The sequence below is a fragment of the Botryllus schlosseri genome, chromosome 12 (assembly GCF_051294905.1).
Source record: "Botryllus schlosseri isolate E-star chromosome 12, Bs_hap1, whole genome shotgun sequence".
Classification (NCBI taxonomy): domain Eukaryota; kingdom Metazoa; phylum Chordata; class Ascidiacea; order Stolidobranchia; family Styelidae; genus Botryllus; species Botryllus schlosseri.
Genome location: NC_137247.1, coordinates 6,401,465 through 6,426,612, shown reverse-complemented (window position 1 = coordinate 6,426,612; position 25,148 = coordinate 6,401,465). Strand labels below are relative to the sequence as shown.

The 25,148-nt window shown below is 40.6% G+C and overlaps 2 protein-coding genes across 2 annotated transcripts in view; one reads left to right on the top strand and one right to left on the bottom strand.

Annotated features, from left to right (window-relative positions):
* Positions 1-25,148, bottom strand: part of LOC145452579 (uncharacterized) — a 260,305-nt gene that overhangs the window by 108,303 nt on the left and 126,854 nt on the right. The window lies entirely within an intron of this gene.
* LOC145452572 (uncharacterized) overlaps positions 1-25,148 on the top strand; it is a 103,018-nt gene that overhangs the window by 62,580 nt on the left and 15,290 nt on the right. Inside the window, exons 2-13 of the mRNA XM_080330753.1 lie at positions 4,117-4,379; positions 4,460-4,600; positions 4,661-4,817; positions 4,967-5,129; positions 5,850-5,988; positions 6,228-6,386; positions 6,609-6,649; positions 6,719-6,847; positions 6,951-7,135; positions 7,864-8,121; positions 8,198-8,376; positions 8,938-9,067. Of these exons, the coding sequence (XP_080186879.1) occupies positions 4,117-4,379; positions 4,460-4,600; positions 4,661-4,817; positions 4,967-5,129; positions 5,850-5,988; positions 6,228-6,386; positions 6,609-6,649; positions 6,719-6,847; positions 6,951-7,135; positions 7,864-8,121; positions 8,198-8,376; positions 8,938-9,067 (1,944 nt within the window). The remainder of the gene's footprint in view (positions 1-4,116; positions 4,380-4,459; positions 4,601-4,660; positions 4,818-4,966; positions 5,130-5,849; positions 5,989-6,227; positions 6,387-6,608; positions 6,650-6,718; positions 6,848-6,950; positions 7,136-7,863; positions 8,122-8,197; positions 8,377-8,937; positions 9,068-25,148) is intronic.

The window sequence follows — 25,148 nt, the reverse complement described above, 5'->3', positions numbered from 1 at the left end:
TTTTCACTTGCTCGGAAAATGTTAGATTGCATTTGGTGAACATTAGGGTGCGAAAAGTTTCTGGCCCCAGTAAACAGACATGGGGTGATTACTTCATGAATGTAATCGATTGCGATTACGATTACTTCTGAATGACGCGATTACGATTACGATTACGATTACAGCGAAATCAGGAAGTAGTCGATTACGATTACGATTACATTGGAAAAGTAATCACGATTACTCACGATTACATTTATTTTGCATCTTAGAAGCTATGTTGGAAGACCATATATGGATTGTGCTTGAAAGGCCTAATGAGATGAAAAAAACTCCCTTTAAGAAGGATGCATCATTTGTTTGTTACGTCATAATGTATCCATTGCCCATTTTCATAGAGGTCAATTTATCGCGCTAAGCGATTTGCATTGTTGCCAGGTCCATGACTGCCACACCCCAAATTTCCCAATAGAGTGCCGAGCGAGCTCGAAGGGGACTCAAAAAGTATTTCGTAAACCAACAAAGTTATAGAGTATTTTCGAGTCATCTAATTAACTTGAAAATCCTCTCTAGATCAATGATTGCAAACCGCGGGTCCGAGAGCCGCATGTGGCTCTCAGCTAGCCAACTTGCGGCTACCCTTGACGTTGGAAAATCCAACAAAAATAATGAAAAATCAATCTATAACAACAGAAAAATTGATATTCAAAAATTTCACTTGCTTTGCTTGGAATCCGGAGTTTATAATTTAGGGTGAAGACCAATTCCTTTGGTGTCGAGTAGCGATTCTCTACTCAGCAACGATTTCGTTACTCAACTCACGTCAAAAAGCATGCTCACACTAAAATGAGTCTGGATCGGCACTCAAATTTAAGTCTGCTCATCACCAGACTTAATTAAGTGCAGGAGGTGTTACAACACGTTTTACAACGCTATCTGACCAGCAAACCAATGGATTATTTGACTTGATTGTTAAGTTCAACGGCCGCATTGAATGAATGCTTTTTAACCATGATGAAAATGTTTTCAAGTTCTATGTAGTTAATGTGGCCACTGAAACTATAGTAATATACAACTTGAGTTGCTAGACATGCAGTCAGATATAAAGACATGACAATTTGTTTATGCGTCTCACGAAAGTTTTTCTTTTAGTCTGCTACGGTTGAGCCAATATATTTTGATTATATAACAAACCGGAGGTCACGAATTAAGAACATACACTAAAGTAATTATAACAAGAAACCAGAGGTCATAATTATGAATTAAGTTGCCCCAGCTCTAGGCGAGATAGAGCAGTGGTATAATCTACGGCTGTGACACCAATGGGTTGCGGGTTCGAGTCTAAACGATGTCGACTTCGAAATTCCTACCTAAGTGTTGGAGGTTTATCTAGGCTCGTTTTCGCCGCCTCATCCACGTAAGCGGTGTTTTACAAAAAGCTTAGAATTGGGTCGTTCTTCAAGTCGGCAGATACGGAATCGAAAATGCATAAAATCGGCCTGGTGTAAATGTCTGTGGTAGTCGACAATCACCATGATTACCTCAAACAAACAAACTCTACAGGTATATCTGACCATCGTGGGCTGAGGGATGATAAAAAATTGATAGTAAAATATTGCAATTACTAAATTTCTTGACGAAATTCAGTCTTCAAGTTGAGATTACCACCCTACAGGGGCTGAAGATCAACTTTTGGACTGGGAGACGAATTGCTGTTATGGTCCTATGGTTTCAGCTACAACCCACGCTAACATGATATATAAGCCCATGGCCACGGCGGCAGGTCCCAATGTTGAATAAAGAATTATGAAATACCGATAGGCACCCGTTCCAAGTAGAGTCATATGAGGATAAGACGAAACGAACATAAAATTCTGCCTTCGACTTAATACAGTTATTGTCCTGTAAGCTGCCGTTACGAGAAATGGCAAAACGGATCGCTCATGACATATATATCACCAGCAGTTGATTTTTACTGCTTCGTTGTGGCAACCGCAATGTTTTATTTGACGAGTAGAAAATTTCAAATCTTCGTCCGGTGTACGTACGTACTGTATAGGTCTACTGTTCGCCAAGCAGCAATGGTCAAACTGCGTTTAACTAAGCATAAGCATAACCAAACATCAGCACATAAGTTACTACTTCAAACTATAGGCAGACGGAGATAAATTATACAGCTGCGAGGTATATAGTGGCGTGTGGAACGCGTTGATAACCTGGTATACAGACGGCGGTTGTTCTTACAATCAGACTAATGGACGACGTCGGTAAATCGAATATGTGTTTACTGTGGATACTTCTTACACAATGACGCGCAAAGCTAATAGGCTGCTTCTGATGTAATAATGAGCAGTGGCGTTTGAAAATCAGACGTTTGTGCTGTCACGAACCTAATATAACATCTTCTCCTTGTTCACGAATGTTCAGTTTATGTCATATTCCTTGTACAAATAAAAGTAATCGTTCTTTCACGGAGAAATCGATTAGATATGGTAAGTAGTCGATTACGATTACGATTGCGATTACTTGAAAATGCTGTATTCGTCGTAATCGATTACGATTACTAATCACGATTACCCCATGTCTGCCAGTAAATTTGGCCAAGATTGGAGGTAAGATTGGGATAACATCTCGACAAATGCGTGATCAAGTTTGATGAAGCCTTGGTTGAAAACTTGAATTTTATTTTGCTATTATTGCAACAAGCCTCGGTACTGGTCACAGATTTAAAAAAAACTTTGACCGTGGTGTAGGAAATGGTTCAGCACAGGTTTCAGAAGAGTTTATTTGCTGATCATCCATTTATGAAATAACAAGATTTAGACCACTGGTTCTCTAACTTTTTTAGACACGCCCCCCTTTATGACAGTGAATATTTCGTGCCCCGCTTATCGTCATATCACACAATGAAACCAGAAAGTTAGCAATTCTTACATATAGTTTGATGGTATGGAAGGTTATGACTGTTGATGAGAGAATTCTCCAATACGAAATTCAGACTATACGCCGAGCAATAACCATAAAACGAAGGTGAATCGGGCCAAGCGCGGAAAAGATTTCAGTTCACTGGAGCGTCGCGCCCCGTTCAGATGCTTTCACACCGCCCAAGAGGGCACGCCCCAGCTTGAGAACCACTGGTTTAGCCTATATTGTAATTCACAAAGTTTGCTGTTGCTACTGAAGTATGGAAAACAGTTTAGCGTGATTGAATTATCTAGTTATAACGTAGGACGCATATAACACCGATGTAAATAGGCTAATTATTACACGTGGCGATTGTTTACTAAGGCCTTAAGGCCCCTCGTCGTCATCCTGGTTCGTACCGGATTTTCACTGGTGCGACGAATAAATGAGTGATTAAATGATTATTTTATGTTGTGATTGTCAGGTTTCCATGAAAATGTAATTGAGATTGTAATTGAGCAAAATTTTGATCAAATTACAATTAGAATTACAATTACATGAAAAAATGTACTTAATTACATTCAGCTCAATTACAAATTACAATTGATCAAACTCTGCTTCATACAATATCATACGTGATGAGGTTGCATGGGGTGCTCATTTTAACCGCATGCTTAACCGTAATATAGCTCTCATGCTCTATTAGTGCACCCATATCGCAACGATTTCGGCGGTTCATGCTATCTAAGGGTAGCATATTTTGGAAATAAGAAAAGAGGACACTTTTTAAAAATTTTCAGACTTGTAATACCGGTGAAAAATCCTGAAAAAATTCTAATTTTTCCCATTTCGTGGTCGGTTGACTAAAAAAATGTCAACTTTCCGGCTCAAACCTTGAATTACAGATTTTCTTTCACATTATCCGTTGGTTGACTAATAAAAACACCGAATTACAGTTTTTCTTTCACATTCTCCGATGGTTGACTAAATAAAGGTCAGCTTTCCGGCTCGCTAAGCTACCGAAATAGCCGATGTACTATATCTCAGTCGGATTTTGCCCAAAATTCTTAAAAAGAGGACAAAATCCCGAAAAAGAGGACATTTGGGAGTCCTCCGAGGACACTTTCAAAAAAGTAAAAAAAGAGGACAAATCCTTCTAAAAGAGGACGTATGGTAACCCTAAGCTATCTCAGAACTTGTGGATTTTTTTGAATTGCCTGATATCCTGCACAGATTGAAGTGAATTATCGCTTGGGCTGGTGCCGCGACTCATCGACACCGCAATGCGACGACACCTCGATATCGTCTCAAGCAGAAGCATACAGCATCGGCGGATGGACCATATCTACAACGTATTTCCACGTTACCAACTCGAGTAGTCCTAGCAGTCCACCGACATCAATCATTTGCACTGCGTATGATACCTACGAAAATTGGGCTTATGGGTACAACAGTTTTACAATTGAAGTACAAACGTGGTATCCGTTTGTTATCAAGTATGCTACGGTTGACCTACACACACGGAGATTTTTTTCTTTGTAAATGAATTGCCCTTCTAGAGTACTTGTCATTGCAGTTATGGAGGAGTTGCATGGATAAGTGGTTTGTACAGTGGCGGTTATGGTTGGGTGATTCCGGCACTCATTGATCTGGGTGTGCGATCTGATACTGGTCTGCCTAACAACCCTCCGCGTACCTTCAGTCCACCAATAGTCAGGTAGAAATTTTATATCTCAACTTACTAGCAGCTGATTGCCCTAACATCCAAATATTTTAGGCTGCTTCAGGGATGCCCGGCTACCATACAAATCACCTCCGTTGACGACGATCGCGATCACGTGACTTGTAGATACGCCAAGATCAATAATACGTTAATATCCGATGAATGCGGCGGTGTGTGCAATGTTAGGTACCCGCATTTCTCTCTTGACGAGGTACGATACCATAACCCTAAATAAGTAGGTAAAATGCCAAACCTATATCATAGCTTCGAATTTAGAAATTCTGAAGACCATTGTAGATTTGCGACTTATAAAGCGATATCCAGGTGTCGCCAAGATCCCCTTTTCTCGTTGCACCATAGAATACGTGTCAAATACACTACGATGGAGGAGGAGGAACATTTCTGATACCGGTGGCACTGATGCTTGAAGACCATCCATCGAGTACAATCACAATAAACGGAAATCAAACTCTGACGCCGTCCGACTATTTGAGTCAAATTCCATTGCAGTTTCTGGTTGACGGTAAGTTAAGCTGGCGATCGGTCGCGATTTATTTTACTTTGTAGGTTTCTCAACTGCTTTTAACTATACTTTCAATACTCTCTCAAATAGCAAGTGGCCAAATAGCGTTGGTAGCCTACGTTCCACATCCACAACACCATTGGTTTGATGGCTTTAGTCCGGCTGATGCCGACCCCAGAATTCCTACTTAAGTTTAACAGGTATACACGCCTCCTCTCCATGTGATCCGCAGAACTGATGTCTTACAAAAGCCTAGAATGAAAGCGGGTCGTGCTACAACTTGACAGATTAGGAAGCATAATGATGAATATCAGCCCTATGTAGCCTATAACCATGAATACCTAAAACAACAACAACAACAACAACAACAACAGCAACCTAAGCGCCATTGGATTTAGATTTTAGAAAAATTCCAATTTGCATTCCAATGACGTGGTCAACTGGTCATTCTTACTTTTATTTGACTAGTAAGTTAAGACATTAGGGGTCGAGCGTCCAACCTCATGGCATGGTAGGTATAGGTTCAATGCCAGCATGGCTGAAGACTCGATCGTTAAAACGTTTTCCGTGGCTTTACCGCTAGTCACTCAACACACGGAGAATGCATGGAGAGAGAAATTTGCGGTGCTGACTCGAAATCCCCGCGATTCCTTCGTATCTCTATCGCTATAGCTCGTCGATTGTCAAGACGAAAATAAACGGCCTTCCTCTCTTTACCAGTAAGTCCTACGGCGACATGTAACGACACACCGAGCTATCCAGTCGAAACTGTTGCAGAAAATGAAACTATAATCGTTTCAGACGACGGGGGCACACTCGATGAAATTTTATATGCATATCCAAGAGACCCCAATGCAATGTAAGTTGAATACACTGTAGATTGTAGAGTATTATTGTACACATATTTTAGTTGACGTAAAGATGGTTGCAACTCCAAAACACATTTTGATCTACTTTGCTTGAGAAAGCTATTCGTGATGCAAATATTAAACATAGCCTATTCCGGTTATACGTTCCAACATCCGATGTCATATTGCCTTGATAACTTGGTTGTGTGGCGATGTCGAGTGCATTAGCTGCTAACATTATTCAATTCAGAATAATTCAGTTCGTGGTATTGGGTCCTGTTGGCGCACAATCATCGGCCTCGATCTATATCAATGCCACCGGAGCTTACGCATCGAACATCACGTGGCACCCTGATCCTAGTCAGGCAGGGCGGCATATTATTTGCTATTATGCGTTGGACTCACTAGGGTAAGTACTTCATCCTGCGAGAATAATTTGCGCACTCACAATTTATATTTCATTGACTTTTGAAATGATGAATAATGATTTATCAAATTCGAAGATGAAATCATCTCTTTGGTGATAAACTCAGAACCTAGAAACGCTTACAAATTTCGTTCATGTGCCAACAACATGGGCTTGTCGTCGCAACAGTGGGTGTTTTTTCCTGATGTCTCGTTTGGTTTTCAGAAAATCAGGTCAACAGGTCTGCTTCACGGTGGACGTAACAGGTACTGCACAGTACAGCACAGCCGACCGTACATTCAGCCATATTGACCTTTAGTACTTGATTCATTCAGCTTTATCAAACCCGTGCGGTGTTGACAACGGCGGATGCAATGACGTATGTCTACCGCAAGGAGGAGTGCGGAGTTGCGATTGCTCGCTTGGCTGCTGGAATCTCTTGGATAACATGAGAACGTGTGCTCGTAAGTTGGTCATGGCCAATGGCCATGCATCATGGTAGTCAGACTCAATAATTACTCGGATGTGTACTCAGGCTATGGTATTTATCACCATTTTATTTTGCAGCTCCTGTGGATGTCACTTGCGATGGAACAGGCATGCAAATAGCATTGCCTTTGTGTTCTTCGAACAGAACAATTGTGGTGGGATCGAGCGATCAATTCCTTTCAAGCGCGAGCTGCCAATCAACGTTTGACGGAGTGAATCACAATCTTGGATTCTCCCGACACGAGTGCGGTGTTACCGAATGGGTGAGATTGTTACACACTGAAGCCACTCGCAAAGATTCCAGATACATAAGCACTGGATGTTGTATAGGCCTACCATTAGGGTTGCATTCAATACAAATGGTTGTTTAAGATACTTTGATTAAAACATGCTTTAGTTAAGACAGTGTTTTAAACAAAGGTCCTTTCTTAAAATAGTTTTTTTTTTAAGTTGTAAAATCATGCCGTGATTGTGTATATACTTTCCTAAAAACATGTTGTATGAGCCTACGGACAATTACGACCCGCTGCAGCCGACGTATACGATATGGGATTCTTGGAACCCTCAAAATAGTCGGTTCAACAGCTATAGTACGTAGATATTTCGTCAAAGGAGCTATACTTACCCCATATTTTCAATTGTCAATGTCAGTCCACTATGACGTCACAATTGAATATTCATGACGTCATGACTTTAAAACAACAACGAAAAAGACAATAAAAAACACGTTTCAAACAATGTCCTTGTTTAAAACATGTTTGTTTTAAATGCAACCCTACCTACCATATTAAATAAAATACAACACCTTAATTTTATATTTTTGTAATTAGAGCCACATATATTCTTCTGATAACCTTAAATCAAATGTATACTTGTTTCGTGTTGACAGGGGAATACCCAGCAAGTTTTTAAATCGTTTCATGTCCGCAATTCAGTTCTCTATCTCGTCATGTTGTGTATTCCCCACGAATTGACCAATTGTCAATTACAGTCAAACTCTTACCTGTTGCGATACAACGCCGACTTGTGGATATGGTACGAAGAACAGCAAGTTCCGTCGATCATAACCCGTGGACAATGGAAACGTGTCCCGGTCACATGCTCCGTGTCTACATCTAGCGGATCCGTCAACGGTTCTTTCGTTCCACAACTGCCGTTCGACTCGGACTTTTTTCCAACTGATGTTACGATTGACGGGATAGGGGAATATTCGTTCTTTTTCGAATTCTACTATTCAGGAAGTTTTTCTGTACGTAAATTTAATGATTTGGAATTCATGTGTGGTTTTACCATATTAGTGGCCTATTAACTGTTGAAACTTACAGACTGCAGTTGCTCCAGTGGATTATCCGCTACAAGTCAGCGTGCAAGACCGAATGTACTTTTCTCTTGGTGCCGTCGGTCAAGGACAAGCTGGGTTGGTTTTCTTCACGGAAGAATGCACGGCGAGCTCGACAGATACTTCTGGCACTGCAGCATTGACCTACACTTCCATCAAAGATGGGTATGCGCCATGTAACCGTCTTGATTTGTGAATTGTTCTAGCACGCCCAAACTGAGTTTTGTATTCGCTACCGATACCGAATGAATTTTTGAAACCAGTGAGCCTATGTGCCTCTCTGCAACTACGAAAGTGTCCACATTACGTACTAAAGATCCCATAGTATATAGTTAGTGTGGCCTCTGATATTGCTAAAAATGCTATAGCAAGCAAATCTACAAAAAATCAATTCTGAAATTGCTTCACGATGATAATTAAAAACCTTGATAAGTAATTTGTACCCTCTACAACTGTCAATGGGTTGCGAGCTCCAGTCCGACTACAGAATTCCTATCTAAGGTTTTCTAGTCCCCACCCGGGATCCGATACGCTTGCGCGGTGGCTACAAAAGCATAGAACATAAATGGGTTATGTACAAAGTGACATAAGGAATAATAGCGAAGCCATCGACAAGGTGAAGAATGAGCATTGTAGGCGAAAAGCCATGGTTGAAGCAACATTATAAAATATATGAAAACAATTGCATCTGGTAAGGCGAATTTCTGTTACCAACTATAATTACAGCTGTTTCCTTGATCCTACACTTATACGGCACGACACGACTTCGAACATGGAAGATCGGATCAGCATGCAAGCGTTCGAATTCGAAGCTAATCTACTCCAGGACCGACAAAACGCTGAGATCTTCATTGAAGTATGGATTTATTTTACGACGTTTGATTGCATGTATCCTCAAAATCACAAAGTCAATAAAAATCGGTGCAAGTCAGCAGATGTAAATTCGACGTTTTATTCTATCTATCATCTAATGATACCGGTTAAGTATTGACTGCACAATTTGAGTGATTCAGAGCTGGCAAATTCAATAGAGTTTAATCACCTTCTTTTGCGAGCGGCAGAAGATTGACATCCTTGAAAGCACCTGGTACTGTTATTTGAAGCGTCGCAGATCATGACTCGGCACTGGAAAAGCACCAAGATGCATTATAGCGTGTACATTTTGATCCGCTCGCATATGAGTTATAGCATTATTCGTCGTTGGACCCAATAGACCTGTCGGTCGGTAATGAGAGAGCATCCGACTATAGAATGTAAACATTCTATAATCCGACCATAGTAGTCATTTAATTAGCCACAGATCATCCGCGCAAGATAATGACTGACAGCCATATGCTCCAGAGCACATAGTGCTTGTTTACAAAATTGACTGGAAATGAATGTGCTTTTGAAACTGAGAAACGATATTATAAAAGCGTGGGCAACGAACAGAATGTATCGAACAAACTACACTCCATAACCACGCGCATGGGGAAAGTAGTAAGGAAAGGAGGCATATCACATCGTTTGCAACATCAATAGGAGGACTTAGAGACAGAGAGTGTACAAATGGTGCGCGAAATCCGTCGGAAATACACTGCGCTGTAGCCGAACGTGGCCACACTAATCAAGTCGCTATATAAACGTCCTGTGATGATCAGAGGAAAGTAACACGTCTTACCATCTCGTCAACAACTTTTTCAGAATTATAAGGACATTACAAGACATGAATTTTTTACTGCGTTGTGCGTATTGGATGTTGGGAAATGGGTCGTGAGGTATATAGGCTACATTTTGGTTTATTTGTAAGCATGTTTGGCACTTTGACTTTCAGATAGATCAGGGCTGGCCAACCTTTTCAGCCAAAGGGCCACATTCGATCGACGAAGTATTGCGAGGGCCACTAGCCGCGCTAAGCGCGAAAATTCTTCGAAGTTCATAGCTCAATAATATTGTCACTTGACTATATTGCGGGCCTGCAGTATATCGCTGGGCTCAGTTAGCCAGGACTGGACTATTCAGCGCCTGGACATATCAATTTCGAAAGCTTCGACAAACATACGTCAATCGTTTTGTGCCTAGGTTTTAATAGTCGACGGTCTTTCTGCGAGCGCAAACGCTAGGTCGCATTTGCTGAACGACACTGTCTCGTAATCGAGAATATAGTTAGACTCAATCTGATGCATTAGGCGTTCTTTCATTTTCACAAAGGTGAAACAATATTAATAGCAAGAAATCGAGTGACAACATGTTGCGCGAAGCGTCTAGGAAATATTTACTTTTGATAAATTCATCGCAAAATATTCTGCTTTATTGTAGTGTACGAAGATCTACCAAAGTGTGACTGGCTCATGGAAATGCCAATGCGTCGTGACTGATATTTTAGTCATAACATCTCAAGTGTTGCTTCCAGGCTAATCAAATTCTTGGTTGGCCTTGCAAGTTCATAATCTGTGCAATTCATCTTTTATAACATTACCAATTTTGGAAATTACCTCGCGGGCCACTCAAAACCTTCTCGCGGGCCACGGGTTGGCCGGCCCATACGGACAATTACTACCCGATATATAGCCGACGTATATCGATATGGGATGATTGGAACCCTCAAAATAGTCGGTTCTACAGCTATAAGTACATATATTTCGTCACAGGAGCTATATTTACCCTATATTTTTAATTGTCAGTGTCATTCCACTCTGACGTCACAACTCACAATTGAGTATTCGTGCGGTCATGTGTTAAAAAACAAAACAAAGAACAGCAACAATACGAAACATGTTTTAAACAAGGGCCTAATTGTTTTGAACATGCTTGTTTAAGATTGATTTTTGTTTAAATGCAACCCTAGTCATAGCCATTTTTTACTAATTTACTTGGCCACGAACAAAACACGTTCAAGTCCACGAGGTTTGTGTACCGATGGATTAATCTGTTCAGTAATTGAAATGCAACAAACTAGTTTATCTTTTCGAATAAAGAGGCTTTTAGAAGGTATAAGGTCGTTCCTTGACACCCACAATCAGGCATTCGGGAATGTTATGATGAATTCAGCGAACGAAAGAGGATCTCGGAAAACAACAATAACAGAAAGTCGCTTTTAAATATGTGGGATTCGTACTGCCCAGTACCATTTCCGTTAGCATACCTATCATGGAGTTCAGGGGTATAGCTGGATTACTCATAGTTATCACTCTGCACTAGGGTGTACAAAATTTGGAAAATCTTACAAATCCTCCGTTGTAATGTCTTATTCCATAGATTATTGATAAAAAACGACACTGGTCCTAAAAAAAGCTCACAGGAAGGCCGTTAAGATTTCGTGCAAAGCGTTTGAAAGTAGCTGCCGAAGAATGGGCGTGCCACCGACCATAGAACGGCGAGAGGACTAGTAATCACGAAACCTCGGCACGTGATTGGCGAATCGGCTATGCTTCAATGACCACTGCAGCAGCAGCTTGCTGATTAGGTGATCAAAGAGTCTGCCACCGGCGGCGATTCTGAAAGCGCACTGCATGTATGTTGAGAGATAATGAATTACGATTGATTCAGGGTATGTTGAGCTACGAACAAACAACAGCTAGGGGAGATGTGGTACCGATGGATCAAAAATTGGAAAATGATCGCTGGCCCCAAAATGTTCAGCCGAAAACAGCAGGTCTTTTGCTGGCTCAGCACTTTGATACAAGCTCTACCTATTTCGCACATATACATGAATATCCGTCTTTTCAAAAAATATTTATGGATGTTAAAAATTTGTTGCTCGAACGTGTCATCGGTCCCCACCCGGTGGGTCCAATGGCACACGACCCAGGGACCTATGACACATATACCCTAAATACCTCAGATGTGGCAACTTTTCTTGCTCAGTATTATAATCTAAGCTACAGTAAGAAGAATGTTTGATCGCAACCGTCAAAAAATAGAATAATTATTAACTCAAATGTTGTCATAAAATCACGTTTCGATTTAGGCTCGGACTTATAAATTTGAGGATACATACATATTGCCCGAAAATCGACAGTGTGACTTCCAAATACCTCGTTATAGCGATAAAACATCATATTCAATTATTACATAAAGATTTTCTGTACGTAGGCATGTTTCATTTGTTTTATGATTAGTATGCTTGATTATTTTGCTTGATTTGGCTTTTGTATCATCGGTCCCCACCCTACGAATTTTATACATGAATCGAAAAAATTCCACTCAAAGAAAGTACCGAAAAAAATAATAGGTGTCATTATACAGCCTGATACAAGCCCTGCACTTCACAATAAAAATGATTGCTGGTTTGTTCGTGTTGAAGGTTATAAAGAAAAATGTATATGTCGATATAAATTTACTTTACACCCCCAAAAACAAAAAACATCTTTTGGAGACCCCATAGTTCGCGCACGTCGAATTTTTTTGTATGGGAGGAAAGATTTTGCCACCAAGCAATTGTAGACAAGTTCACGGAGTGTAATCATGGAGTTATCATCGAGAATTTTCAAAGTATTTTCGGTCCCAGTGATCCATCGGTACCACATCTCCCCGGAGATGTGGTACCGATGGATCAAAAATTGGAAAATGATCGCTGGCCCCGAAATGTTCAGTCGAAAACAGCAGATCTTTTGCTGGCTCAGCACTTTGATACAAGCTCTACCTATCGCGCATATATACATGAATATCCGTCTGTTCAAAAAATATTTATGGACGTTCAAAATTTGTTGCTCGAACGTGTCATCGGTCCCCACCCGGTGGGTCCAATGACACACGACCCGGGGACCTATGACACATATACCCTAAAAAACTCAAATGTGACTACTTTTCTTGCTCAGTATTATAATCTAAGCTGCAGCAAGCCAAAGAAGAATGTTTGGTCGCAACTGTCAAAAAATAGAATAAATATTGACTCAAATGTTGTCATAAAATCACGTTTCGATTTAGGCTCGATCTTATAAATTTGTGGGTACATACATATTGCCCGAAAATCGACAGTGTGACTTCCAAATACCTCGTTATAGCGATAAAACATCATATGCAATTATTACATCAAGATTTTCTGTACGTAGGCATGTTTCATTTGTTTCATGATTAGTTTGCTTGATTATTTGGCTTGATTTAGCTATTGTATCATCGGTCCCCACCCTACGAATTTTATACATGAATCGAAAAAAAGTCCACTCAAGGAAAGTACTGAAAAAAATAATAGGTGCCATTATATAGCATGATACAAGCCCTACACTTCACAATAAAAATGATTGCTGGTTTGTTCGTGTTGAAGGTTACAAAGAAAAATGTATATGTCGATCTAAATTTAGTTTAGACCCCCCAAAACAAAAATCATCTGTGAGAGACCCCATAGCTCGCGCACGTCGAATTTTTTTGTATGTGAGGAAAGATTTTGCCAGCATGCAATTGTAGACAAGTTCACGGATTGCAATCATGGAATTATCATAGAGAATTTTCAAAGTATTTTCGGTCCCAGTGATCCATCGGTACCACATCTCCCTACTTCACAAAAACGTCTAAAAGGGCTGTGCAAAAATAACCTTTTTTTCTGAATCTTGCTGGCTACGTGATTAGATCGTGAGGTTGCCTTAAAAAACGACGCATGCCAAATTTCAATTCATTCCAACCAATATTGGCGGGTTTTGTACAGTTCGTAAATGTTGAATAGAGAATGCGATCGGTCATTTGTCACGACTGAACTATGACGTCTTCATGTAGAATCGTGTGAGCGATCTCTATACCTGTCACGTTATCATGCCGCCGCGTCTATATCAGATATGTTAACATGTCGCCGCAGCCATAAGAATGACGATGTATTGTGTCACAATCACCGTAAAAGTTAGGAATAACTCGAATCCGTCATATATAACAATTTGGGATATGCAAATTAACTAAGGACCAATCACGTGACTGTTTACTTTCCTTGATACGAATTCTAAAACACCATGTCCACGATGACCATAGCTGAAATGTCAGCATGCCGCCGAAACACCTCCTCATCACCACATCCTGTTACTGAAACGTTAGCATGTCGCCGCGCCTATAACGAAAAACATTAGCATGCCACCACGAGTTTTCACATTAGCATGCCGCCGCAGTCTATACCCGAAAACGTTAGCATGCGACCGACCCCTATCTCCGTAACGCTATCATGCCATCGGAGCCTATACCTGAAAGGGTCACCATGCCACCACGAGTTTCGCGTTAGCATGCCGCCGCACCCATAAGAGCCCCTGCCACACCACGTGCGATCATATATACTACTTACGCCGTGCTCACTAACATGGGCCATGGTCAGGTCATGGTTACCACCAGAGAAGTAATATTTTATCAAAGTATAGTACAAATACAAGAAGAAATATCATCAACTTCATTTTATTTTGAAATATGAGCTGCTGCACGCACGGTACCTGGCAACGCTTTAGCGACTAATGAATCGATATAACGGCTAACCGGACATATCACTTGCTGAAAGACTATCTCATCCTAAAGATTGATCTTGTGGGACTGAGAACGCCCTTATGCCGTTTTATAAGCGTCTCGGCCTTGGTAGTGTCTGGGCGATTGCAATTCAAGGCGATATACTTTTTCATATCATCTGACTATCCATTGATGGAATGCTGTTGCTTTCAGCTAGTCAAGAATATTGTTGTTGGGCACAGGCGAATAGCTTATTTTGAAACAATCACAATAATGGATCATTTTCAGCATTTCAAAATGCTTTATTTCGCGTTCTTCCAAAATCTCAAATCATATCGCCGGCCGCGATTGGTGATCCTTGGTATAGTACCTGTACAGACGTAAACCATTCTCATGATTGTGGGAATGCACTTTGATTTGATATAAACTGATTATTACTGTGTTTATTTCTCATTCACCATTTCATTCAATATGCGAATTAAGTAATTCAGCAATTGTTATGGTCATTGTGCTGCGTCGTTGCGATTGTTTAGAACAGTGGTTCTCAACCTTTTTTACCTAGCGGCACACTTTGAAAATAAAAAAATAGTTCGCGGCACACTAGCACCGTGGTTCTGAACTCTTTTGGCTTACGGCACCGGCAAACTACCAGAATGCGGATAGCAGCAACCATAGTCTTACAGATGGTGGTCACTGGCGAAGTACTTCTACCTTTTCGGAGCACTCAAGTAGACTTTTCTCTGCTGGAGTTTTCTTTTATCTCTATGGACATCTAACAAATACGTCTACGAATTTGACATGGAAATCGTTTTCAATTCTTCCCAAACATTTCTTTACGATTTTATTGCAGGCCGAAAAAGGAACTTTCTCCGCTTTCGCGTGAGGCTTTGAATTATCAGCTATTACCTCTGTTACCATATAACTGGCCTGCTGAGATCTGGTTTAAACTTCAGGCTGAGCCTAATTTCATAAGATTGGCTTGACAATAAAGTCTGCCCACTACCGCATTGTCGATGTAATAAACCGTCGCACCGAAGAGTCCATTTACAATCGCCATTAACAAATACAGAGGCGTAGAGGTGTAATTATACATGGGTGCCAAACGAATTTCCACGCAGATCATGTAATAGCACCTGTGAGGATAGTATACCTCAATACTGTTACTGGCAGCCACCCGCAGTTCAATTGTAGTTCCAGCAAACCGGGATAATAAACCTCATCGGAGGGGAAATTTGTAACTGATATAATTTTATCAACTTTACTCCTCAATTCTCGAATTTGTCGCCTGCAACATAACGTTGCGCCCTGAGCCTACATTTTACCTGCAGTGCTGGCACGCTACCTAACAATCAAAATGTGAATGGCTATGTTGGCAATTCTAATTTGTAAACGTGAACATCACTTCCAAATGAGTTCATTTCTCGATGGTGAGAATACCTTCCTAGGTGTTGGAGGTTTATGTAGGCTCCTACCCGTCCTCCGATCTGCAAAAGCATTGTCTTGCAAAAAGTGGGCCGTGTTATAAGTTGGCCTCTCAGGAATCAAAATAAGTAATATCGGTATGGTGTAAAATGATCATCGATGACGAAGCCATGGCAAGAATACGACTACAAATAGACACAGAAAAAGGTCATCAACCTGCGTCATGTCCCTGTTCTGCCTCCGGTTCTGATGGGTGACAAGTAAAAGGTGAACACTTCGGTCACACCTCAATATCACGGTCCAATTGCCAGAGTTTAGCTATCACCGTCCTGAATGCTACTATGTGTGGGCAAACTAGCGTATCACACCCATTGACGGCGGAGGCCTCAGTTTGATTCATGGCAGTGGATTAGCAAAGTTACGAAGCGTCGCAGATTTAACAGATTCTCCGCCTCCATACGTTGCTGCGCTCAGAGCGTCTTTACAATAAAAAGCCCAGAGAAAGACCCAATCCATGACCTAATGGGGATGTCAGATTGAGACACTAGATTGGGATACCGTAACTACGATCGCCCCGACATCCTTATATCTGTTTATTGCATCGGATTGTCCGTTCACTGCTTGGGATTGTGCATCGCGTGTCTTGACCGGGTTAATTCAATACAAAAACCAACAATGACACCGTCAAAATTTAGATTTTTGTTATGCTTCGACATAGTTTACCACATTTGGTCTCGGCACACCTGAGCAGTCCAACTGGCACACTAGTGTGCCGCGGCACACCTGATGAGAACCACTGGTTTAGAACAATGCCGATTTTCAGACTTTGAGGGCTATTTCGGGGTGGTTCCATTGCCTTGATGAAAATTTAATGTATATTATCAGAATCAGCGCGACTGTAACTTTCTAATAAGATCAACTTTATTTAATTTTAGCGCTGCGGTCGTTATCTATGGGATTAGCAATTATCTTGACGTTTCATGCTATGAAGCGACAACAAATCTGCCGACTGTCGCATCAATCGACCGTATAAATAACGTGTCTATCTATCCGTAGGTCAGCTATCTATAGTATTTTCAACGGACCCGGAGCAAGCTTTAAATAAAATTCTAACGGGGCCGAAGCCAGAGCTGGAGCCGGCTGCTTGAAAAGTAGCTCCGGTTCCTATGTATTTCATAAGATGCTAAATAATCTACTACTATTGGCTGAATTCACAACATTTCTTGGTAATCGTTCAAAACATTAAGAATTGCTACCTCGTTGGCGCCACCCTTGTTAACTAAGCATGTTCATTGTTCATGTTCAAATTGATCATATAACGTGCTAAACATGGCTATCGAGATATGCCGTGTATATACTTGGTAATTAATGTGCTGTGGGACGTGGGTCTGGGTATTTGTTAGGGATGGTGCGAACCCCTGAAAGGTTTAGGTTCGTGTGAACGGGAATATTTTTGAAAAGTTATGTGTGAACTCGAACGTGTACCTATGACGTCATATTGCTAATTCCAATCCTACATTTTAGTGTACTGTACACTAGCGTTATGACGAGAAAAAAATGGCCTGTAGCAGGAATTAATGAATCTTTTGGTATCAATTAATAAAATTATAATCATTTTTGTTCAAATCGAAAAAAAAACGTCCCGCACAAATTGATTTCAATTTTCGAGACTTGTCTAAATAAAGAAAAAACTTACAATTCAAAGGTATTCTTTGCTACAAATTTAATCTTCATATATATGTCCTTTTGCACTTCTGATAAAGTTCATCCATCAATTTGACTTCCCTTTCTGTTATTATGTTAGTACCAGGTACATCTACAACGAACATATCCGACTTGCAATGGGATTTTCAGGCACTTTATCGCTGCAGGACATTCGAGCGCAAAGATAGCAGCAAATAAACTTTGGTATACTCTAGAGCAGTGGTTCTCAACCGCCGGTCCGCGACGACATTCCTGCCGGTCCGCCAGGTAAATTACAATTTTATGCCTTAAATTCAAGATTCAATGTAAAAGGCTTGTCCTATGATGAAATAAATAAGACATCAAATTTTAAACTGATTCAGAACTTCTTGGGGTAATACTAGGGCTGGAAACATGTTCGATTTGACTTAAAGTTCAAGACGTGTCATTTGACGACATGCGAGCGACAAGTACAGAACAGGTACGAGCTGACTCATCGCTAAACAGCGCAGTTTGCGCGAGCATTCGTCTTCGATTCATTCACCGGGGCACCCCAAACCACCTAATTTAAGAAGGGCTGAGCTTGAAAAGAACCCGAAATTATTTTGCAAATGAACATCAGGGTTGTATCCAAGTAATAAGGTTCCGGGTCACAAGTCAATCTCACATTTTTAGTTTTGACTCGAGTCAAGTCGAGTCATTTTCAATTCACCACCGAGTCAAGTCCGAGTTCAAGTCACTGAATAGAGTGTCGAGTGCGAGTCATAGTGTTTTGACTCGAGTCAAGTCGATTCATTTTCAATTCACCACCGAGTCAAGTCCGAGTTCAAGTCACTGAGTAGAGTGTCGAGTGCGAGTCATAGTGTTTTGACTCGAGTCCGAGTCCAAGTCATTGTGTGGACTTTTCAGTTTCGAGTTAATGTCATGTGAGACCCACTTTTAGCAACTCTACTCGGTGATATCGAATGCTTCTCATTCATAATATTCTCATTTTCGTCACTTTTAACAGTTTCAGGTAGCATTTTCAAGTATGCCCTACTAGTATTGATAGACGAAATAATATCAGCGTGATAACTGTACTATTCTTCGAAATTGCATTGAAATGCCTGTCTTCGTAGACCCAGTCTCGAGTCATATTACTTGCTCCGAGTCATGTGGAATGACTCGAGTACAAGTCGAGTCAATACACAAATTGACTCGATGAGTCATTACAACCATGATGAACATAAATCATAGCTTATTTATTTGAAACTTTTCAAACATTTTTCAATTTCTTTTCGCTCTTTGCGCGATTTAGTCTTGCATATTAGGTGCCCGTCTCCGAGAAATACGCATGATTTATAGAAATAGGCATTTGGTCGTCAGCCATTACCGCGCCATGACGTACCAACACATAATTATGAAGATTAGGCTAACATGGGACTCCGAAAGGCGTGCCAAAAATACGGCAGCAAGAAAACCGATTCAGTCCTGAATGGTGGAAAATTTTCGCTATTGACGCGATTTAGCTATACTTAAACTCTTTGCTTACAATGAGTAGAATGAATGTGCTCACAAGTACAGGTGAAAACATCCTCCCAACTGTGGCTTTACCGACCTGTGGGGCACAAGATCAATGCTTTTGGAGGTGGGCTGACGAAGTGCCTTTTCGGCACGGATTGTCGGTATAATTACTGTAAGGTGTTTTCCTGCGTCACGCATTGTATTCGTAGTTGCCAGAGTAGCCTATGCGTCCGGTGGCAGTGAGCAATGAGCAAGGTAGCACGAGACGGTGCTTGGTTCGACTCCGAAACACTTTTTGTATCGATATTGTCAAAGAGAAGAATATTATTCGAGTTGGCGTGATCGGTTAAACCCACGGCCTTCGGCACGAAAGACTATAAACGACTCTCGGCGGTAGCACGTTTATCTGGATAAGGCAATTTTACATCGACTCAGCAGACTGACTACCATAAAATCACATGGATGCCATCGTGAAGATAATTAATCACGATCAAAACCCTCCAAATGTCATTCTCTAGCATCATATAACGGCAAAAAACGGCTGCATGCTTTACATTTTGGCTTAATTCAATTTTGAAGGTTCACCGGTCCGCCAGTCACTTTTTTGAAATTTTACCGGTCCGCGAGATGAAAAAGGTTGAGAACCACTGCTCTAGAGCAGTGTTTCCCAACCTTTTTCGGTGGCAGGGCCAAATTTATAATTTCAGAATACGGTCGGGGTCGCACGAATACCAGGGCAATGAAAGGAACCCAATATAGTCACCAAAATATGAAAATTCGCATTGTTCCGATCATTCGCTTGACGCCATTGGCCATTGTGTTGCCGCGCTCCCGTTGTTCAGAACAATCAACCTTTGCTGGCTATTTCGGAGTAGTTTTATTGCCCTGGCGAGATTTCCATTCGCATTTTTGGAATTAGTGCGACACCTCCTTTCGATAAACACCGTCATATCAAATTATTCGGACGCTTGGGTCGCGAGCTATAGGACTACCAATTATGCTGCTTTTTGCCGGCTAAGCAGTACGCATCTCGGCGTATTTAATCGTGAGTCACTTGTTGCACATCTATCTGTAAATTAGTTATCAATACCCATGGCCGTAACAGCACTTCGTCAGCCCCCCCCCAACGTTGCTCTTGGCTCTCTCAGGCTAGATGGCTGTTTACCGCTATTTATCATCTAAATCGGGTGCCCGTTTTAGGCAGCTTCTCTCGACTAATCGCGCGAAGCGCGAAAAATTTCTATAATTCATGATTGAATCGGTCAATATAATCGGGAATAGGGCTGGGCACAATGATTCGAACACTCGAATCTGAATCGAGTATTAATTTCAATAATTCGAGTCGAGTAGTAAAAAACGATTTTTTCGAGTACTGAAATTATACGCTCTTGGCCACTGAAAGTTAATTTGCTAACGAAAATTATAGCTTTGATGCTATTTTCCACTGAGGAAGCCTTGAAACCTTGATTAGCCGTGTCGCAGCATAAGTGACATAGTACAAAGCTACGAACGTTACTGGACATAACACATTTCCGAAGTCATGAACATCCCACAATATTGTCAAGAAGTGCAATGAAATCGGTATGGTAGAAAAAATGCCAAAGTATCTTTGATGTGACGGATAACAAGCATATATTCTTCGTGGTGGCATAAAAGACGCATATTTGAACTATAACATAGTACATTCTGGTGTGACGTCATAATGAGTGATACTCGAATACTCGACTCGACTCGAAGCGCAATACGTGATTCAGAATCGAATCACTCTGGTACTCGATTTTGCCCAGCCCTAATCGGGAATTGAAAATATATTGGTATCAATTTTTATCCTCTCTCTCCTCACGTAATCAGATTGACCGGTTGAGCCGAGTGGGTTGTGTTTGAAAAGGTAGGACCACTCAATAATAACTAAACATCTTCGGGCTTATACCCGTTGGCAGGAACGAAACAGCACTTCGTCAGGCCCTTTAAAACACTTAGGTCTTGAGCTCCCATAGGGTGATGAACCGACCCCCCGTCCCGTTGTTCGCTTCTGCCACGAAATCAGGATCACCGTTTAGTGAGCCATCGTGGAGCGCGAAAATTTCCGATAATTCAAAATAAAATAGGTCAATAAGATCGGGAATTGCATATATATTGCTATCAATTACTTGTCCTCTCTGCTCACGTAATTAGAGTTACCGGTAGAGCTGGGTGAGGTGTCTTGGAAACTGTAGGGCCCGTAAATACTAATTAAACATATTCGGACGGGCGGACTCGTTGGTACGACTTCGTTACATGGTGTTATTTCGTGACCTCCAGTCTGCTATATCAAAAAATATAGAATCGCCCAAACGTACTAAACTAAAAGATGCACACGATTAGAAATTGGTAGTTCTTCACTGGCATATAATTCTTCCCTGCGGGATGGTAGCCTATTTGTCTCGTGAGGTTCAGATTGCCAAGACAGGAATATTCGGCTCCAGTCATTTAGGCGCCTATGCTCAACTAGCCTATACCTATATGTATTTTGTATATACATAACGAAGTTTCCGGTCAGCATAAGAGCAGTCCTTTTCGGCCAAGGTTTTCTCGCTGTCGATCGTTCTGGCACACTTCTTGGAGTCGCATGTTATATGGCTTTATGTCTTTGTGCGTCGTGACGCGGTAAGGGTCAACGCCGATATGCCACTTCTATAAATCTTGCGTATTTTATCTTGGTGGAAGAGTATCCAATAATGAAGGTACTTGGAAACTTGAAATCACGCACCGCGCGAAAAACTTTTGAAAAAGTTGCATAAAATTTCATAAATTACTCTATAATTCATGCTAATTTACTAAATAATTTTGGGCCCTCTTCGAGCTTGCTCCCCTCAATTGGGGGACTTGGGGTGCGGCAGTTACGGTCCTGTCAATACCTATATCTATACCTATTTCTATAGGTACTGCTCGTTCAACTGGAAAGTTAGGGCACATTGCATTGAAACAGCAGTGACGTAATCTTAGCAGTCTACTCACAGCTTTCCTGCAATCCTAATTGGAAACTCCAGACTTCAAGCCAAGCAAGAGTATTTTATGAATATTTTTGGTTGGGAGTCACTGCTCTGGAGCCCGAACGATAGTGAATTTCTTGGTCGATACCGATATCTCACACCTTGACCGAGAACCCCAATACCTTCAGCCGATATTCAAAAGAAGTTGGATATACATAAGCACATTTTCAAAGCGTCAGAGCATTTATTTGAACATCTTTACAGCCATTGCTATAGTTTAATATGAAATATACTAAAAAGGCTACATCTGGACACCTGTTAAGTGTAAGCTATGTGACATATATAACTATTCTCAGTCTAGCGGTCAAAGTTGATAGTTTTGTGACTTCCTACCGCAATGTTGTGACGTCACGAAAATTGCCGATAATTTTTCAGCTTCAATGGCCGATACCGATAATTCCTTCAAAGTGTGATATCGACCCGATATTATCGGTAAACCGATAATAGGTCGGGCTCCGGTATATTCCATCTATAGACACCTGGTTAGAATACCAGGCTTCCTGACACGAATTTGCTATGAATAAGCATGATCTCTCAAGAGTTACTCTCCATCTTGGACTAGGAAGTACGGAATTATACCCTTGAGCTCCATCTCACATTGCGTATAGATGGAAGTTTACGCTATTTGATTAGTGGTAATCTACTATTTTCTCTGAAAGAGCGGCACGTTCTGCACAGCACATAGATGAACTTTAAATCATCACTCCATTCTCTGTTTTCTAATATTTTAATTTGAAATTATGGCTTGGTGGATTGTACTAAGTTTTCGTAGTGTCTTACCATATCATCTGCAAATTTGTAGCTGAGAGTTGGATTTGTTTAGGATGTTGGATTGAAGAACTCTGACATATGCTGTAAGAATCGATCATATTATGTTGGCAACCAATGTATTGTGATTTATGAAAACTCTTGCTCATCATTGCAATTTGCATTATCAAAACGACATTTTGCCGCCCAGTATCACCAAATACATATGATATGTCACATATGATATGGCATTTTCAAATTTTCACCATATTCCTCGAATCGGTTTTCTAGACCGCTGAAATATGTTGAGTTGTTCTACTTTCGCCTTTTTGAACAGCCAGTTGGATTTGTGTCAGACAAATTGAAATTATACGATAGATACAGTCTACATCTAAAATTTAAATTAATAATTATTTATTAATTATTTAATTTTGTATGTAAGCTAGAAAACGACCGGACTAATTCAATCTGGACCATCACAATTTACCAAAATACTATTTTAAATCTCCGAAATTTGAATTGTGTCAGTTAAATTCAAATAATTCGGTATATACATTATATAGTCTGTATCTACAAAAAAAGCCTATCCTTCATACAGCGAAAACTGGAAAATTTTTGTGCGGGACGTTTTTGTTTAACCAGTCTTAACTTTTGTTAATTTTGAAATCGGGACACAAAATTCCATCGTTTGTGACTACAGGACACACAAAGTTTTGATTTTTTTCTAGTCATAACCCTGCTGTACAGGCGATACCTTGCGACGACTCAAGCCACATTATGCCACAGTGCTGAAGTAGCCTACATGCTGACTTTTTAAACATCACCAAATGTATTACCTGGAGCAAACCAATGCTATAATAATCCAATGAAAATTATATCTTCCGTCGCTTTGCCAACAATTTGGACGTGGATTGTAAGGAAATATAAGCTTACGCCTTAACGGCCTATAGGCCAGTCTGGGCAGCGTAATCGGCATCTGATCGCTACATATATATTGAGAGAATATAAAGCGGGTTTCTATACTTGCTACTGCTATTGCCCCATAAACAAGTTAGCCAACATCCCAATCGGGCGGATTTGGTTTTTATGATAGGCATACAGTAAAGATATCAAATCAAGATGAATCGAATACGCCGACTAGATTTTTTACATTAGGTCCTACTGTAAAGAAGTCTAGCATTGGCGTAAGGGATCCCTCTTGATTTGATATGTTTAAAATGTATCATAAAAAAGAAATCCGTGGGTGTTGGCTAACTTGTTTATGAGGTAATTAAACCAACCAATAAAATTGCTATAAAGAATGCATCGTTTTATATCAATTATATTGGTTGGTTGAATAATCGTCATTCGCGAACTAGCTATGTATTTTGTTCTTAATGTTGTGTGATAGCGGGTCAAGTTCACAGTATGGAGTCACTAAATATTCACAAACGGAAAGCTAAATATTTCGAGCTAACTTTTGTAACAAAGCAAGTAAAGTTTTTGAGATTGTCAAGGTGCATGCTCATTTAGTGTTTCTTTTCTTTATGCTAGCGCCATGCATGGTCCAAAGTTGAAATGAAAAAATTTCCAACCAAAGATGTTGTCATGACGAGAAAAATAGTAATATATGAAAAAGGTTCAAAGTGCAGAACCTATCAAGGTTTGGTTGTGAACGTGAACCTCAGAATTTATGAGGTTTACACACAGAACGCGAACGTGAACCGCATTCAACATCTGAATCCATTTGCGCGCCGCACTATATAAAATTCGGATTATAAACTAAAACGAAATATTGATATTTGATTATATATATGCCATATTTGATTATAGCCTATATACCATGTTGGCTCCAAACACGCTTCTACCATGTGTAGATAAAATATAAATACCCCAATTCTACGCATACAGACAACGAATCCATCTAAGATACGCTCGAATCGTTTTTAAAGGCACATCACTGAAATAATTAAAGATGGAGTGGCCAATCTGAAATCCCACTCGTGATCCAAAGTATGTCAATCTCGTTGAAGCTATTCCGCTGTGATATTAAGTATTTACCTCAGATCAGTGGTTCTTAAACTTTTTAAGACACCGCAACCCCTCATGATGGTGAAAGATTTCGCGCCCCTTATCGTCATATCACAAAACGCAACTAGGATGCTAGCAAACCTAACG